Here is an 18569-nt window from a genome sequence, read left to right as displayed (position 1 = left end):
AAACATAAGTGAAACAGTAAAGCGGCTCGTGTTGACTGTTCTTAACTCAGTTTGTCTCTATCAACAATTCTATCATATCATTCATGCTTTAAGAAAGAAATAAAATCAACTTTCTTAACCCACCGTATCACTTAAAGCAGGAGTGTTGAACTCAATCACACAAGAGGCTAAAATCCAAAACACATCTTAGGTCTCAGGCCGAACAGGATAAACATTCACTGAACACACTAAAACTACATTTTAAAACTTTGAAACTGTAACTTTTTAACATAATTATGAATAATAAAAAGTCAGGAATATTATTCCAGAATAAATCAACTTAAACCTTAAATAACTTTCAATATTTTACTCTCCTTAAAAATATATTTTGTCAGAATTATACATGTTAGACTTCATCTCTGCTGCTTTGAGGAGCATCGCAGAAACACAGGTGTTCATGGACGTCTGCCGACTCACCACGCTGAAGGTCCTCTGGTCCAGCTCCTCAGACTCCTCCCCGATGTTCTCTCCGGCTGTCACGTGCACGGGCGTGTCAGAGGCTTTCTTGGGTCGATCTCGCTGCTCCGTCTTCACGTCATTCTGGTGAAACAGATGAGTGAGTGACACATGGACCCCTCCCTCACAGATCTGAGGGTTCTGATGTTCTCACCTCCTCATGTTTGTGGATCACCTCCACAGCTTTGCTCTCCTTCTTCTCCTTTGACTCCTTGGCGTCTTTGATTTCACAGCTTTCCTCCTCCTTCTTTATCTCCTCTCTGCTTTCTCGCTCCCCCGATGAAGAGCCGTCCCGGTCCTCCTCCTCTTCTTCCTCCTCCTCGTCCTCCTCCTCCTCTTCGTCTTCATCCATCAGCAGCTTATCGGTCCGGCTCCGTCGGCTCTTCAGCAGCGTCTCCTGGAGGAGCAAAGTCCCGTCAACAACAGCTGGACTCGCAGCAGCAATGCCAGCTTCACCAACCATACCTTCTCCTCATCGGCGTCCTCCTCATCGTCCGACGCCTTCTCTGAGGGGGGGTCAGAGGAGGGGCTCTTCGTCACCTCCTCCGCCTTCACCACCTTCGGAGTTTTGCTCTTCTTGTTCCGTGGTTTCCTCTTGCGCGAGTTAGCCTGCAGACAGACGCAGCAGTGAGCTGCTGTGCAGCCGGGCCCGCCGACTGCGCAGCTGAAGGAGACGTACCGTCACCGCCTGCTTCTGCGCCTCCTTCCTGGCCAGGTCCTTGCTCAGTAGTTTGATGAGGTAGTCGGCTCGGGTCTGCAGCTGCTTGGCCTGGGGCTTCTTGTCTGGATCATCTGGAAGCAGCTGATGGACAAACATCTGATTACAAACATGGACCCCCGAGAGGAAACCGTTATGTTAAACTTCCATCCAGGTAAAACTCTTATATGACCAGATTCAAACTGAACAGTTTTATTCCTAAAATGATGAATTTTCACATTCAAACATGTTTCCGTCTATATTTGCTGCTCCTGGTGATTTTTCCTGCAGCACTAACGCTGCCTCAGCGAGGAGCCAACAGCTCTCAGCTGATCCGGCGGGTCCTTCCACGTTCTGCCCTCATCCACTCACTTTGTGTGTGAGGTTCAGGTCGGGGTCCATCTTGATCATCTCCCAGCTGCCGTATCCGTACTCGTAGATCCCGATGAGGAGGCTGGAGTCGTCCTGCTTCCCCCACTCGATGTCGAAGTGCGCCGCCTTCGAGTGGCAGGGCAGCACGTACCTGAAGACAGACTCGCGGTCAGCTCAACATTCTGCTGACACGGCGGTCATGAATCCTAAACATGTAAATGCGACTGAACAGGTTTACATCTAACAGCTCCACAAGTGTAACCCTCGATACCAACAAACCAAAAGCCTCTCCTCTGGAGTCACATCAGGATCTGCTTAAAGTGAAAGAAAAAAACTGAATAAAAATTTGAAAAAATAAATTAAAAATTTGAAAAAAAAAAAAGTAAATTTGAAACTTAAAAAAAAACTAAAACTGTTACCAATTAAAAAATGTTTTTGTACTTTCAACTTTCTTTTTTTTCGTTTCTCATTCTTTGTTTTTATTTCTCTGTTCTCAGTTTCAATTCAGAGTTTTCCTGTTTTCTCTGCTGAGCTGATCCTAATTTCACATGGGGGCGGGGCTTTGAGCTCATTGGCGACATGTTTCCCATGATCCTCTCAGAGGTGATGGTGATGTAACGTGTTCTCTGCTGCAGAACGTTGTCCGTTTGTCCTCGTCTGCGTCTCCACACTCTGATCAAAGCATCACTACTGTGCAGTTTGTCCTCACTAATATCACGGTGCAGCTTTCAGTCTCAACGTTTGGTAGATGTTTTTTCTGCACGACTTTGCTGTTGATCTTTTCAATCAATCTCTGTGCAGTTTTTCACACAGACGTGCAGCTTGGCAGCGTTACATAAATCTTCATCATGATTAGATCCTTGTTTTCATCCTAATGCTAGAATTATTTTCTATGAAAGTTTGAACAGTGAGGATTAAAAATGAGAGAAAAGAGTGAAAATATTCATGTGTGTCTGAGAAAAGGGTAAAAAATGTGTAGTGAGTGTCTTCTCTGTCACTCCATGGAAAACACGTCCCGGTAGCCAATGAGGTCAAAGCTCCGCCCCCAAGTAGAATTAGGATCAGCTCAGCAAAGAAAACACAAAGATCTGAATTGAAACTGAAAACGGAGAAATGAAAGCAAACAGGGAAAAATGAAATAAAGGAAAGTTGAAAGTACAACTAAACTTGTTTTTAATTGTTTTTTTTTTTAAGTTTCAAATTTACTTAAAAAAATGTTTTTCAAGTTTTCAATTTCATTTTTTCAAATTTTCAATAATTCCTTCAGGTTTTCAATCTATATTTTGAATCTGTTTTTTCATTCACTTGAAGCTGATCCTGACTTGACCCCATTCTCTCCACTCTTACTTCTTTCTCTCCTCGGGATCAGCAGGAATGGCTTTGTGGAGCGGCGCCAGCTCCTCCTCATGGGAGATGACCAGCTTAGCGTTGACCTGGACTCCAGAGATCCTGAAGGTGGGGCCCTTCACCTTCCCTCGTCGTCCTCCTGATCACACAAACACAAAGTCAGGAGCCGCAGATGAAGCGTGAGGAGAACACAGAGAGCAGAGCTGCCGTCTTCTTCAAGTCTTCCCTCTGCCGTTTCACTGAACCTCTGAGATGTCTGCAGACCCGCAGAACTGCCTCCAGGCTCACCTGAGGTCTTCTCGGGTCCACAAGGGTTTTCCCGCAGCGTCCTCAGACACCCATTGTGGACCGTCTCTGCCAATCGTTTCAGGTCGTGTTCGGATTTATCAACCAGCTCGGCATCCCGAGCGATGGCGTCCAGCCTGAGAAAGCAGAACACTTTGTAAGTATCTCGCCGCTCGCAGACAAACGGATAACATCCAGACAGGCTCACCTCTCTAAAGGCCCTCCAAACTTCTTGTAGCTCTTGACAAACCTGTGAGCAGAATGAGAAGGTTAGAGAAGGGCTCCTCAAACTATGGCCCGCGGGCCGGATCAGGCCCTCCTCTACATTGTACCCGGACCCCCACACACTTTCAGATACGCCGATCGAGACCCATATAGAACGGGACTTTATATTCCACCGTTCTGCAGTCTGAACTATGGCGGGAGAGGATAGAATATGTATTGGTTTCATAATTATTCACCTTTTCTTTATTTCTTTATTATCATCATGTTTCTTCTGTACATTTTTTTTAAATCCATTGGCTAATTTTGGATTTTTCCAGTTTTTAAGCTAATCTGGAGTTCAGCTAATATTTTAGCTTTATGCTAGCTCTTTTGGCTAAATTACACATTTTACCATTTTTTCTTTTTTTGCTGGTTTGGCATTAAGCTAATATTTCAGCTATATGCTAGCTGTTTTGGCTAATTTAGGCTTTTTTCAGTTTTATAGGCTAATTTTGAGTTAAGCTAATATTTTAGCTTTATGCTAGATGTTTTGTCTAAATTAGACATTTTACCATTTCTCCTGGCTAATTTGGCATTAAGCTAATATTTTAGCTACATGCTAGCTGTTTTAGTTGATTTTGGCATTTTCTCTTTTTTTAAGGCTAATTTGTAGTTTAACTAATATTTTAGCCTTATGCTAGCTGTTTTGACTAAATTAGACACCATCAGGTATTTGGGGGCTTTTTTGATATTTAGTTAAAATTTCAGCTACAGGCTAGCTGTTTCTGCTAATTTTGTTTCTTTTTTCTTCAGTTTTTTAGAATAATTTGGAATTTCACTATTACTTTAGCTAGCTATAAGCTTCAACCATTTCAGCTATCAGCTTCAGTGTTTTCAGCTATCACTTTCAGTTAATTCAGCTATCAGCACTAGCATCTTCAGCGGTCAAATTCAGCTTACAGTATTCAAACTAGCATTACTGCAGGTAATGCTATATATCTAGTTTCTAAAATGTTTTAGTATTATTTTTTTTTATTACAGATATTAATTATTTTAAATGTGGTTATGTGAGGCTTTCTACAAAACCACAAATCTTTATGTTTAGGATGTGATTGTTACACTTTTCTGTTAGCCTTCAAACCGATCCGGCCCCACATCAGAGAAGAAAACAGATATGTGGCCCTCACAAGAGAACTTTTGGGGACTCCTGGGTTAGAGGGAGTTCACCTCATCAGCTGGAGAGCGCCTCGTTCCTGTGCTCACCTGCGGATCTCTGCGTCGCTGAAACCTTTGATGTTTTCTCGCGGGATGGTACGAGGTCGCCCGCGCTTCTTCGGCCTCTTACGGTCTGAGAGGGAGTCGCTGTCGGAGCCGGAGTACCTCCTGCTGCGGCCGTGCCGGCGCTCACCAGAGTTAAAACTGATCTGTGGACACAGAGCGGCGGAGGCCTTCAGCAGGTCTTCTCTGATTACCGAGTGCCAGCAGAGATCAGTCTTCACGTGGTTTTCACCTGCTTGGCACAGTTCCTCATGCGGGGCAACATGTAGATTTCCTCCAGCTCCTTCTGCCTCTCCTCCTCCTCCATCCTCCTCCGCTGCTCCTCAGGAATGATGTCGTCCCAGCTGCGCTGACTTCGCTCAGAGTCGATGTCGATCTCCTCGTCGTCCATCATGGAGAAGTTAGCCACCTGTCCAGGGCCAAACGTGAACCTTTATAGCTGCTCCTCACCTCCTGGCTGCAGGTCAAAGACGGATTCTCCTCACCTTGAATTGGGACAGCAGCTCCTCCCCCACCGTGGACGGTCCGGGGTCGTTCTCTCGGGTCTCCGCCCTCTTCAGGATCTCATCAATGTCCATTTCCTGTCCAAAAGGAGCGCAAGAACACAGCATTTAGCAGCTCAGTGGCCTCATGGCAGAGTGTCTGCCCTGAGACGGGAAGGTCAAGAGTTCAAATCCATAAGTTCCTCCCTGCTTGATGCTCAGCATTAAGGGGTTGGATTGTGGGGGATAAACCACCGAATGGAGCGTGGCCGTGTCTACAGCTCACCGCTCCCCCAGGAGATGGATCAAATGTAGAGAACAAATTTCACACACTTAGGTGTGAAACAGCTAATGGGACTTTAACTTCATGTTAAACCCAGACAGAGAAACTGATCTTTTTGTGAGTTATTTTCATGATTTAGATCACAGACAGCAATAACCCAAAAGCTTCAGCTCTGTTCAGACTAAGACATCTGGCTCTCTGGAATTACACTGAAGTGAACCACACCAGAGTCCAGCTGAGTGTTCACACCAGCCTAACAAACAAAGAAAACCAGTTCTGGGTCAGAGCTCCAAACATCTGGACTTAGGGACCTCAACACCAACTGGTTCACCTGGTCTGAAGGATGCACCCCCCCCATAAGGCAACAGCGGTTTGACACACACCTGAGGCTCCTGCTCCTCCCCCTCCGGCTCTTTGAAGAGCTCCTCAGCGCCAAACTTCAGGATGGCAGACAGCTCCTCCTTGTTGAACGGTGCTGAACTGTACAGAAAGGACTTTCAGGAGAATCCATGCACCGACATTTCAAACAGAGGGGGCGGAGACTCACCTGGAGGGGGCGGCGCCGGTGTTTAGGACGGTCTTTCCCGTGGTGTCCATTCTCTGAATGACAAGGTGGTCCAGAACCATCTTCTTCTTGGCCCGCTCGATAATGTCCTCCTCCACTGAGCCTCTGGTCACCAGACGGTAGATGTTCACCTGCAGGAACACAAAGCAAAGGCTCAGCACCTGAAGGGTCACATGCTTCTCTACATAAACCTGACAGAGCTGAGAGCACCGACAGGTAGGCATGTAATGATTCAGTCAAGCCATGGTTGTCTTAAAAAACAAAAAATTAAAAATTAGGTTAGCCAAAAAAGCTAGCATGTAGCTGAAAAAATAGCTAAGCTTCAAAATAGCCTATAAATAATATTAAATGCCAAAATAGCCCAAAAATCTCACAGAATACAATTTTTTAAAAATGTAAAACCTGAACTTTTTAACATATTTTGGAGCTTAGCTAATATCTTAGGCTTATGCTAGCTGTTCTGGCTAAATAAAACATTTTGTCAAGATTTTTTGTGGCTAATTTGGCATTTAGCTAATATTTCAGCTACATGCTAGCTGTTTTGGCTAATATTTTTGATTTTTTTTAGAATAATTTGGCATTTTGCTAATATTTTGCTAGCTATCAGCTTCAGCATTTTCAGCTATTAGCTTCAACCATTTCAGGTATCAACTTCAGTGCTTTTTATTATCAATTTCAGCCTCTCCAGCGGTCAGCACTAGCATCTTCAGTGGCCAAATTCAGTTTACAGCATTCACTCTAGCATTATCACATGTAACTCTTTATATCTAGTTTTAAAATGTTTTGGTATTATTGTTTTCTATGAAGATTACAGAAATGAATTATTTTAAATTTGACTATGTGTGTCTTTCTTGAAAACCGTAAATGTTTACGTTTAGGCTGTGATTGTTACACTTTTTCTGTTAGCCTACAAACCGATCCGACCCCACATCAGAGAAGAAAACAGTTATGTTGCCCTCACAAGAAAATTTTAGGGGACTCCTGGTCTAAAGACTTCCACAAGCACTCACAACTTAATGGCAGCAGGGGGCGCCACTCACCTGTCTCTTCTGGCCGATCCGGTGGGCTCTGGCCTGAGCCTGCAGGTCGTTCTGAGGGTTCCAGTCAGAGTCGAAGATGACCACAGTGTCAGCGGACGCCAGGTTGATTCCCAGACCGCCAGCGCGTGTGGATAACAGGAAGCAGAAGTCCTAGACAAACAGGAAGTGCTTCTTTAACAAATACATTAGACATTAGACAGTCTTCAGAACTCTTCAGTACCTCTGATCCCTCCGCATTAAAATGATCCAGCGCCTGCTTCCGCATTTCCCCTTTGATGGAGCCGTCTAACCTCTGCAAAAGTGAGAGCAGCGTCAGACCCAGAACCACAGAGGTGATGCTCCGTTCAGGAGCAGTGCTCACCTGGAAGAGGAACTGCCGGCTCCGCAGGTAATCAGCCAGAATGTCCAGCATCCGAACCATCTGGGAGAAGATCAGGACTCGGTGGCCTCTCTCCTTTAGGCGCACCAGCAACTTGTCCAGAAGAACCAACTTCCCACTGCTGCGGATCAGCAGCTGCAAAAAAAGCAAAACTTCCAGTCGCTGCTGCACCAGGAACCTTTAAAAACAGCTACATAGAGGTTGGGAATCTGTGAGTCCAGGCTGGAATTCTGGACGGACGTGGAGGTTGTGAAGGAGGGGGTCCACGATTGAGACTTCTTCACTTCTGTCTCATGAAACTTAACAACCAAAGATGCTCCAACAACATCCTCTGACCTCTGGTCTGTTTCAGAAACAGACCAGATTTGGAAGTTCTGTTCTGGAATGAGGGATCACAGAAAACCAGAGATCCCTGACGAAGTGAAGGCCTTCAATACTATGGAGCCGGTCACGTGACCTCCTCAGGGGGCGGGCCTCTAAAGAGCAATGACCAACCACTTCTTTATTGTGGCTTCATTCAAAGTGAATTAATTGACAACAGCTACAGTTAACGGATCCAATGAAAGTCTGACAGGTACACGTCCATATGGAGAAACAGCGGCTCCACCACCAGATCCCTCTGAATATCTGAGCTTCTCTGCTCATACTTAAAGTAGGAAAAAACTGAATTGTTCTTTGATTTAAAGTTTGAAGCAAAACAAATGTAAATGTATCCTTTTAAAATCCCACAGTAAAATAGTTTTGAATGGTTATGCAAAAGCGTTTCCAAATGACTAATAACTTCAGGGCGGTTCAGTTCCCCAACCAGAACAGAACCACAATGTACCACCTGTACCTGAGGTTCCACCATCTGCTGGTTTCCAGTTATCCAATGACCTTTTTTTTCCTCCAAAGAGGAGACCAAATTCTTATTAGCTGCATTTCCATTAACTCTGTAATTTCACAAATTGGATTTTCGCTAATAAATTCTCATAATGAAAAATTTTGAAAAAACTTGCATTTATTAAAAAGTTTTTGTGCTTAGATGAGGTTGTTTTTGGGGCCTATTGAAATTGACTTTTTTCACAAAACTGCAATGGAAACAGTTTTTTCGAATTAAATGCGCTTCTTGGTAGGAAGCATCTGTACTTCCCTCAGACCTGAATTAAAGGTGGAGGACCCTTAAAGTTGCATTTCAGGGAGAGGTTGGAAGGTGTGAGGGCACCTGTCCATCTTTCCCTTCTGAATCAAGTTCTGTGGACCTGGATCTGAGTGGGAGAAAGGCATCAGTTGAGGTACCTGTAAAGTCTCCGCCTTGCTCAGGAACTCGTCTTCTGGAGGCTTGATGAGGTAGCAGTGGTTGCAGCACTTCTTCAGCTCCATCATGATGTTCAGGAAGCCCGACGTGCTGCCTTTGGTGCCTTTGCTCAGAGCCTTGTAGTTCCTGGTCAGGATCCATCTGGTGGCCATAACAATTACAGGTCAGCGTGAATATCAAAGCCAGAACCACAAGGAGCTCCGCTAAGAATGACTGTGATCCACACAGGGAGGGGCAGGTTCAAGTCTTTAAAAGGGTTTCTGACGGCACAAGGATTTCAGCAAACGACTGAAACATTTGTCGCATTTAAAGTTTTTAAAGTCGCAAACTGATGATGTCATAGAAGCAGAAGAGCGTGGTCCAAGTAACCCGGGATGACGCTACCATGGCAACAGTCTTAAGGTGTGCACACTCCGATCACCCACCAGAGTTCTCCGTTTACATGCTTTCCCACTAGCTTACAGCCCCTCACACCCCGAACCTTCATTTGAAGCAGCTTGTGACCCTCCCAGAATATTTTCTACAAGTTCTTTTAAATAAAGAAAAACAGAAATAGAATTTTGAGTTTCATTTTCTTTAAACCTGTCATTCATCATCAGAAAAATGCCACAAGAACATGTTAAAAACACAAATTTATTTGTCTTTCAGGGCTCTAGACTAAATGTTTATACTGGTTCCACCAGAGCACCTAACTTTTCTTCTTAGGTGCACCAGCACTATAGTTCGGTGCACCGACCTTCTCCACTTCATTGTATTTAACTCAGCATTTTTATTTGGTTACTTTCCTTTTTATTTGCTGCTTATATCAGCATTAATACTTGAAAATGATTAACTTACAAACAGGTAAACATGAAGCCCTTTATTTGAAACAATTCCACAATAATGATAAACTAATACATTTAAATAATATATGAAAATGTTTAAAATGCCCAATTGAAAAAGCTTAAATTTGTGACAGGAAGTGAAATGGGAAGAACCAAAGTCTCCCTCCTCTGCTCCATTCTGATCATCTACTTGTAGACAGATCCATGGACAGCTTTGTTCTCCTGGTCTGAGCTGGAATCTGGATCTAAACTGTACGACTGGATAGCTGCGATACTGATCACTGTTTTTGTTGCACTGTAATGTTAGCTCGGGGGTGTGATGGCTGTAAGCTAGCGAGAGAGCGAATAAAACAAACATTTCTCAAGGTATCAGTGTGGGGTTACGTCACACCAACAGTCTCACCCACAACTGAGCTGTGAATTTCTAATAATCGCCTGCCGCTCTGCAGAAACCATGTCGTAGAAAACAACTATTTTTTAGATTTTGGCTTAAAACAGCAAAACCATAAAACTTTAAAATGCTTTGAAAACAGATCAAATATAGTTGGGCCCAATCTGGATTCTTCCCTTCTCTCTTCCCCTTTACTCATCCCTCCAAACGGAGAGTTATGAAAAAAATAGTGTCTAATATTTCGGACGTTACTTTTGTTCGACGTCATCAATATTCACCAGTCCGCTAGCGTTAGCGTAGAGCTTCCAGCACTAGAATACACATAACATTTACAATTAAATTTAAGATTCACGATGGAAGACTTTGAACCTCTCCAAAGAGGGTTAAAGGTTGAAATTTAAAAAAATAATAATCCAGACACAACTTTCACTTAAAATGCCACTACAAATTGAGGGGAAGAGTGAAGGACGAATTCGGATTGGGCCTTGGAGTAGGATTTTAAAATGCTTCACAGAGCTGAAAACTTAAAAAAAAACTTTTAAATGTTTTATGATCAATATAGAGTCATTCATTTTGTTTTTTTGAAATATTTCCTTTTCTATTTTTAATCATTTTGTTTGTGGATTTTTGTTTTGATTTCTAAAACGTGATGTTTTTTATTATTGGTTTTGCTTTTTTAATTATTGAGATTTTTATGATGTTATGTGTTGATGAATTTATGTGATTTAACCTTCAGGGCCACCATAGTTAACCCTAAAACACCAATAATCCCACAGTGACACCTGAATAACTGGCTTTTTAGCTTGCCATAAATCTACCATTCACGTGATCACCGTGAATCAGCCGATTCTGCTGCAGAAAAAGAAGATGTCATTTATCTTGCTTTACTCCGATATACAACGTATTACTAGCGTAGAGCGCTCATAGACATATACAGTCAGGGAGAGCGCTGCTTTTCTCTGTGGCAGTATCCGCTGATAGACGTGGACTATGCAAACACTCGAGGACTGCCCAACGTTGCGTTTCAGCGTGAGGCTCGTTTACTCCGCCACAGAATCTGCTGGAATTACCTTAACGGTTGAAAAGTTACAGTAGATGAAGGAATGTAGCCTAAACACTGGAGGTGAAGGAGCTAAAGCTCTGGTGTTGGAGGATTTGAACAGACTTTTTTCATTCCCACCACCTACTGCCAGCATCAGGTGTGCGTGCACTGACTGACCCAAACTCCGATGTACATTCTAATAAAGTAAGAAATCTTATTTTAAGTTGCTATACCTGCACACATATAGAATTGAGACTTTCATAACAGCTGGTTGGTTCAGCACCACCAGAAAGTCTCCAGCTTCTGGACATCCTGATCACATGGAGCTCCAGACCAGCAGAAGAACCGTTCAGTCCAGAATGTGAAGAGGAGCGTGTGTCTGTCCTCGTTTGAGGGCGCAGTGCTGCTCTTACTTGTAATACTGCTTCTGGATGGCGGTCATCTCCACTCGGAGGATCTGCTCCACCTTGGCTGGCAGAGACTTCTCCACGTCCTTCTTGACGCGGCGCAGCAGGAAGGGCTCCAGCTCTTTGTGGAGGCTGGTGTAGCCGGAGTCCCTGCCCTTCCCGTGCTCGGCCTCAAAATGCTCCCAGGAGTGAAACCTGCGGCGAGGAACGTGGAGAGGTCATAGAGCAGGTCATCCACACGGGAGGAAACTGCAGGTTCAGAGACCTGACTTAACACACTGGTCCAGACAAATTCTCCTGCATTTCATTGACTTAAACCAGGAGTCCTCAAACTACGGCCCACGGGCCGGATCAGGCCCACCTCCACATTTGTACCCGCCCCCCCACACTCTATCAGAAACGCAGATCGAGACCCACATAGAATGGGACTTTTTCTGTCACCGTTCTGCTGTCTGAAGTGTGACGGGAGAGGATAGATTACTTATTGGATTAATAGTGTGAAGCTGTAAAGCATTCACACTATTGTGATCGACTTTTTCTTTATTATTTTTCTTTGGTACATTTTTTGGACGTCCAAAGGTCTTCAGCACTTTCAGCTTTAAGATATTCAGCTCTTTTCATGGTAGCCGTTTTGACTGTTTTAACAATTACTCTGGATTTTTAGGCTGTTTTGGCTAATTTAGGCTTTTTTTAGGCTAATTTGGAGTTTAGCTCATATATTAGCCTAATGCTAGCTGTTTTGGCTAATTTACACATTTTACCAGTTTTTTAGGCTAATTTGGCATTTAGCTAATATTTCAGCTACATGCTAGCTGTATTGGCTAATTTTGCACTTTTTCAGTTTTATCGGCTAATTTGGAGTTTAACTAATATTTTAGTTTTATGCTAGCTGTTTTGGCTAATTTACACATTTCACCAGTTTTTTAGGCTAATTTGGCATTTTGCTTACAGTTCAGTTAAACGTTAGCTGTTTTAGCTAAGTTAGGGCTTTTTCAGTTTTATAGGCTAATTTCGAGTTTAGCTAATATTTAAGCCTTATGCCATCTGTTTTGGCTAAATAACACATTTCACCAGCTTGTTGGCTAATTTGGCATTTAACTAATATTTTAGCTACATGCTAGCTGTTTTGGGTATTTTTAAATGTTTTTCAGTTTTTTTGGATAATTTGGCATTTTGCTGATATTTTAGCTAACAATCAGCTTCAGTCATTTCAGCTATTAGCTTCAGCGTTTTTAGTTATCAATTTCAGCATTCGCACCAGCATCTTCAGCTGGAACATTCAGGTTACAGCATTCACACTAGCACTATCACAGGTAATGCTATCTAGTTTTATAAAGGTTTTAGTATTGTTTTTTCTGTGAAGATTACAGAAATGAATTATTTTAAATTTGGCTATGTGGAAAACCGTAAATGTTTACATTTAGGCTGTGATTGTTACACTTTTTCTGTTAGCCTACAAACCGACCCGGCTCCACATCAGAGAAGAACACAGTTATGTGGCCCTCACTAGAAAACGTTTGGGGACCCCTGACTTAAGCTGATTTTGGGTTGACTCAAGAGGGAGATTTTTCTGTCAGACATTCTTCTACAGTCCGCAGCCTGGGGCCACTTACTTGTCTGGCATGATGAAGTGCAGTAAGGACCACAGCTCCTTCAAGGAGTTCTGCAGCGGCGTCCCTGTGATCAGAAGCCGGTGGTTGGACTTGAAGTCGATCATAGTCTTGTACAGAAGCGAGTCGTCGTTCTTCAGTCGGTGCGCCTCATCCACGCCGATAAAGGCCCAGTTGACGCTGCCTAGAAATGTCTGCAGACACACACAGGTGTTAGGGGGAGGAGCCAGTCAGAAAAGCTCAGCAGGAGAGGAGCTGCCGACCTTGTCCTTGAGGAGGATCTCATAGGTTGTGAGGAGGATGTTGAACTTCAGCCTCCTGCTGTGAAGATGGATCCACTCGTGCGTCCGGATCTGCTCAAGAATAAACGGTTGGAGGTGAAGGAGAGCAGCGGCAGAGACAGGAGCAGGACCGCCTGAAGCAGCATTACCATATTCCTGCTGTTGATGTCTCCCAGGTAGACGACCACGTTCATCTGCGGCGCCCACAGCTGGATCTCCCTCTGCCAGGACGTAACGGTGGAGAGCGGCACCACCAGCAGGAAGGGTCCGTACAGCTGGTGCTCATGGAACAGGTAGTTGAGGAAGCAGATGGTCTGGATGGTCTTCCCCAAACCCATCTCGTCTGCCAGGATGCAGCTGTTCCCCCTGAGCGTTCAGACAGAACCGGGTCAGCAGCTGGGCGGCTCTGGACTCCACGGGGAGATGAGTGGACTTACTTGCTCCATGAGTGGGCCATCCAGTTTAAACTGTCCAGCTGGTAGTCTCGGAGCTCCAGACCGTCCCCCCCGATGTAAGATGGCTGCCTCTTCATGGGCACAAACCTGGGCCTCTGCTTCAGAACCTGAGGAACACATTAGATTAGACCAGTGGTCTCGGACATTTTTCAGGCCATGGACCGGTTTAAATTAGACAATATTTTTACAGACTGGTCCGAATGAGGCCATGGATGGCATTTTTAAGCTTTTAGTCCCTGAAAATCTATTTTCAAAATAAAATGCTACAATAAGAAATTTAGTTGTAGAAAGTCTAAAACTATTAAGAGATTTTTTTTTTTGACACAGCTGATGAAGTTTCGATGAAGCAAAGTTGCTTATTGTTCAAGTCATTTCTGATTTGAAAAAAAACAAACAAAAAAAAATTAGATCATACATGACCCCTCACCCCCCCAAAAAGTATTTTTTGACACTCATCTTTCAGAGCCAAAAGGTCGATCGTATTTTGTCTTTACATAAATCCTCATTCATTGGGTATTTTTTCTACTCAAAGGAACATTTTCTAAGCTCAAGTTTCAGAACCTGATTCAGCCTTGTTGAATATCTTCTTGTCACATTTATGTTCAATATTAAAAGCAGAAAAAGGATGAAGGTGTATCAAAGTCATAAAAATGCTAGGGTCAGTTTGGCTTTCCTGCATTTTTAATTCAAGTAACTCTGCTGCAGCAGGAGGATCTCGTACTCAGGTAGTATTTTATTTTGAAAGGGACACGTGTGCTGCTGTAAAATGTAGCAGACGTTTTAATTGTTATCTATAGAAAAACAAACGTGTTTACATTTGTATCTACATATTAATGATTTTCCTATTTGGCCACAGAAACATAAAAAAGTGCCTTTATCTAAACCGGGGTCTGCAACCTTCAAACGTTGAGGAGCCACAAAGTCTCATGTCACCCTTTAGAAAAAGAATGCACCGATTTGTATTTGTGGTATTGTTACTATTGTGATAAATGTATTAGTATTTTCAAGCATAAGATAAAACAGAAATATTAAAAAAAGATTTTTTTTCAAAATACGAATTAGTTTTTAATGCTTTAGAGGTCTACCTGATTTTCTTTCAATCTAAAAGACATCCTGTACCACATAAAATCATCTTAAAGTAGTAGTAGGTAGAGAAATGCCTACATTGATGACAAATAAACACAGAAAACCACAGTTTGTGGTACATTTCAACCAAAAATGCATACATCTAAATAAAAATAAATAATAAACCAGAGCTAATGGAGTGATCCTCATGTTTTTCATAATTAATATCCTTGATTTTTTAAATTAAAAACAGAGCAGACCTTAAATTCTTGTGTGTGGATTTTGGTTGAGTGTATGGACACAAGCAGAACTAAACAACACTCAAACATCTGTCAAAATGCTGCAGTTTTGGTAAACTATAAAGTTAAACTACTGGATGGATTGTGGGAGAATTATGGGTAATGTAGTCAGGATCATGGTGGAGCGATACATACTGTCCTTCAACTGTTTGTGAAGGAGTTAAAAACATTTGACTTATGACTTTTTTGTGCCTAATAAACCTAAAATAAAATAATATAGATATAATAATAAATAAATGTAATAAATAGAAAAAAAACTAAAATATTTTACTTTGTTCAAAATGTTGCATTTTTCTATAGCCAGAGAGCCACAATAGGGAGTTAAAGAGCTGCACCCCTGATCTAAACAGATGTTGGTCTGGTTGAGTTTTGTCACTAAGAAACAGAACTAAAAGGCTCTTTTAAAGGTAAAGGTTGCAGACCCCTGATCTAGAAGCTGCTCTGTCACAGAAAGCAATCTGCAGCTGACTGCGGCTTTTGCTCCCCTCATTTGTTACCTTGCAGTCTCTGGAGGGAATGGTCTTGGACTGGTTTCTGCTCATGTAGTCGTCGATGCGTTTCTGGAACTTCTTGGCAATCAGGGCGCCGTCCTCCCAGCTGCACTCCGAGTACGGCAGGCCCTGCCACTTGCACAAGTAATCCGGGTAACCGGCCGCAGACTTCTGGTTTGAATGTCCTGCAGAGAGGAGCAGAAGGGTTGCTGACTAACACAGCTCCAACATGATCAACCGCTGATGCAGTCTTACGGTACCGATGATTCGCTCCACCAGCTGGTACTGAGAGTGCAGGTCGTCTATCAGCTCCTCCTGACAGTTGAAATACTCGATATCTTCTGGTGAAGCCGACTTCAACCTGAGGAGAGACATGCAGAGTTAGCCGTGGACCAACCACGCCTCACCAAAGCAGAGACCCGAGCTCTGCAGAGGTGAACAAAGCCGTCAGAGAAACTTCAGGACAGCAGCTGCTGCTTCTCTTTATCACAGGACTGCTGTCATTTCAGGCTTGTTAACGGGAGCAGACGTTTTAGAAAATGAAAGCCATCTTTTATCTTAGCAGATGACATGTTTCACTGTAGAAATGACCAAGATGTTGGATTTTTACAAGAACAAGTTTGCCTTATTTCACATTCCTTATTACAGCAGGATGATTGCATCAGTTTGCATTCATTTCTCCAACTAGACCAAAAGTGTCAAACTCAATCACACAAGGGGCCAAAATCCAAAACACACCTTAGGTCGTAGGCCAAACAGGATAAATGTTTATTAAACACTCTAAAACTACATTTTTAAAACTGTAACTTCTTAATAAAATTATGAACTAGTGGGGACCACCAAAGACATCCATGATGTCTGTGAGACCATCACAGGGAAAAACGCGGATTCAAAGGAATAAACCCCCATGTTTATTCAGTCTGTTTCCGGCAGCTTCTCCTGAAGCAGCAGAGAACAGCAGCTCTCTCACTGCCTTCATCCGGTAGCTCCTGACAGAAGCTCATCTCAGGGCGACTGGAGGTCCTACCATTTCTTTTGCTCCTGATCCTTCTTCTTGAAGTTGTCCAGCTTCTTCATGCCCCTGACGTTCTGCTGCTTCAGCGTCTCCTCCGTCTCCCACGTGTTGTGGATGTGAGCCCAGTTCTTCCACTTGATCAGGTACTGGACGTCGCCGGCCTCTTTGTTGGGGTTGAAGTTAGCGTTGGGGTCGCCGTCTGCCTCCACGGCGTACACCGTGGTCACACTGCCCGTAGCTGCTCAGACAAATAAAGAAAAAAGACTGAAACATCCCTGCTGTGATGATCCAGCTGCACCTTGGAGACGGCTCTTCTCACCTCGTTTTCTCCCTATCCTGCTGTCCATCACTCGCTCGATGGTTTCAAACTCTTCCTCCTCCAGCTGAGGCACATCTTCACCCAGAACTTCCAACAAATCGTCAGAGTCCGTCTTCAGCTCCTCGTCCTCCTTGTAGCTAATGTTGACGGTGGCCTGCCGCCGGGGGCCAGCGGACGCCGCCTTGATGTAGTCGTCATGTTCATCGTCAGAGGATGAATGCTTCTGGATCTTCTTTCTCTGGACGGTACTTTTCTTTCCGTTCCGGGAATTCACTCTGTTGTAAGAGAGGGTAAGAAGAAGTGAGGCAAAGGGGAGTCATGATGCGCCTCCTTCATCTGAACAGAGACATTCATGACGGGTTTCCATATTAAGCTATCAGCTTAAAGAACTCCTACAGATGTTGAAAACATCAGTCCACTCACTTGTTGGGAGGCTTTCTGCCTTTGAATGCGTGGCTGGGCTCATAGTCCGACGTGGTTTCATTACTGTTGTCTTCTGCTGAGGAATCGGACCCAGAATCACTTCCTGATCCAGAGCCCGACCCAGAGTCTGAGGAGCCCGAGTGTCTTCTCCTCCTGGAGCCGCTGGAGGAGGAGTCGTCACTGCTGGAGGAGTCCTGGAGAACACAAACCTGTCAGTGACATGCTTCCATGCAGGAGAATCTGGGGACTGAGATGCTTCATGAATCGTCTCAACACTACAGACGAATGAATTATTGAAGTGATGTCAGCATTCACCAGAAAAAACTCAACATTGATGTCACTAAAACTGTGCACACTTGATTGTAAAGTACTTTGGAGGAGTTCTGTAGTGAGAGAAGTGGAGGAAACGAACCTCGTCTGATCCGCTGTTTGAGGAGGCTCGTCTCTGCTGCTGCTGCTGCTGCTGCTTCCGGAGCATAGCAGATCTCTGCACCGCCAGGATGCTCGGGTTGGACTTCCAGAACTGCAGAGACATGAAAGTTAAACACCCAGCCTGCAAGCCCAGTTAACAGTAACAAGACCTGCAAGGAGAATGACGTCAGTGCCATCTCATCTTAGCCTAGAGAGACTAAACATTAGTGATGATAGAAACCCCAGCAGGAAAACAACACCTTACATTATTTTGCAAGGAAAAACCACATCAACACATCTTGACATGTGGAAAACTCTAACACATAAAGATACATGGAAACTTAAACTGTAGCCAAACACTAAATCAACTTTTTTTTTTTCTGTTGACCTCTATAAACTGGGCTTTAAAAGTGCTGTCTGTTAGTTGTTGTTAAATTTTTGGAAATTAAAATAAAGTATTTAATTCATGAAAATATAGTCAAAAACGGCCTATGTTGAAATGAGGTATTGCAGTTGAGCTTTTGTGATTGGTCAACTGGTGTAAGTCCCACAAGTTTCACGTCATCATGCGCTGAGCTCCAGTATAAAATCTTTGGCTCTGTAACGGTTGGTCGTTAGCTTTAGCATGGCTCGTAGGTGTGTTGCCTTAAGTCGTCAAAAATCTACTGGCTTACACAACTTCACAGTGGACTGGGAGTTATGGAACAGAGGTTGAGTGCATTTGGGATACCAAGACCAATGGATATAAGAATCAAAGTAAAAACACATATTACATTAAGCTTAATGTGCACAAGAGTCTGTGGTGTTGTAAA

General features: G+C 43.5%; 1 protein-coding gene across 1 annotated transcript in view; it reads right to left on the bottom strand.

The window, feature by feature from the left end:
• Window positions 1-18569, bottom strand: part of chd1 (chromodomain helicase DNA binding protein 1) — a 29542-nt gene that overhangs the window by 5863 nt on the left and 5110 nt on the right. The window contains exons 4-31 of the mRNA XM_024261942.2: window positions 17759-17869; window positions 17347-17540; window positions 16924-17198; window positions 16617-16842; window positions 15850-15950; window positions 15596-15774; window positions 13717-13841; window positions 13429-13645; window positions 13262-13351; window positions 13002-13192; window positions 11395-11583; window positions 8706-8865; window positions 7410-7562; window positions 7269-7340; window positions 7049-7198; window positions 5991-6139; window positions 5827-5923; window positions 5164-5259; window positions 4911-5087; window positions 4664-4824; window positions 3405-3446; window positions 3200-3333; window positions 2912-3050; window positions 1565-1715; window positions 1175-1297; window positions 961-1104; window positions 650-892; window positions 457-579 (exon numbers count right to left, since the gene is read on the bottom strand). Coding sequence (XP_024117710.1) covers window positions 457-579; window positions 650-892; window positions 961-1104; window positions 1175-1297; window positions 1565-1715; window positions 2912-3050; window positions 3200-3333; window positions 3405-3446; window positions 4664-4824; window positions 4911-5087; window positions 5164-5259; window positions 5827-5923; window positions 5991-6139; window positions 7049-7198; window positions 7269-7340; window positions 7410-7562; window positions 8706-8865; window positions 11395-11583; window positions 13002-13192; window positions 13262-13351; window positions 13429-13645; window positions 13717-13841; window positions 15596-15774; window positions 15850-15950; window positions 16617-16842; window positions 16924-17198; window positions 17347-17540; window positions 17759-17869 — 4212 coding nt within the window. The remainder of the gene's footprint in view (window positions 1-456; window positions 580-649; window positions 893-960; window positions 1105-1174; window positions 1298-1564; window positions 1716-2911; window positions 3051-3199; window positions 3334-3404; window positions 3447-4663; window positions 4825-4910; window positions 5088-5163; window positions 5260-5826; window positions 5924-5990; window positions 6140-7048; window positions 7199-7268; window positions 7341-7409; window positions 7563-8705; window positions 8866-11394; window positions 11584-13001; window positions 13193-13261; window positions 13352-13428; window positions 13646-13716; window positions 13842-15595; window positions 15775-15849; window positions 15951-16616; window positions 16843-16923; window positions 17199-17346; window positions 17541-17758; window positions 17870-18569) is intronic.

Source organism: Oryzias melastigma, linkage group LG12, assembly GCF_002922805.2.
Source record: "Oryzias melastigma strain HK-1 linkage group LG12, ASM292280v2, whole genome shotgun sequence".
Classification (NCBI taxonomy): domain Eukaryota; kingdom Metazoa; phylum Chordata; class Actinopteri; order Beloniformes; family Adrianichthyidae; genus Oryzias; species Oryzias melastigma.
This window is presented reverse-complemented; position numbering and strand designations above follow the sequence as displayed.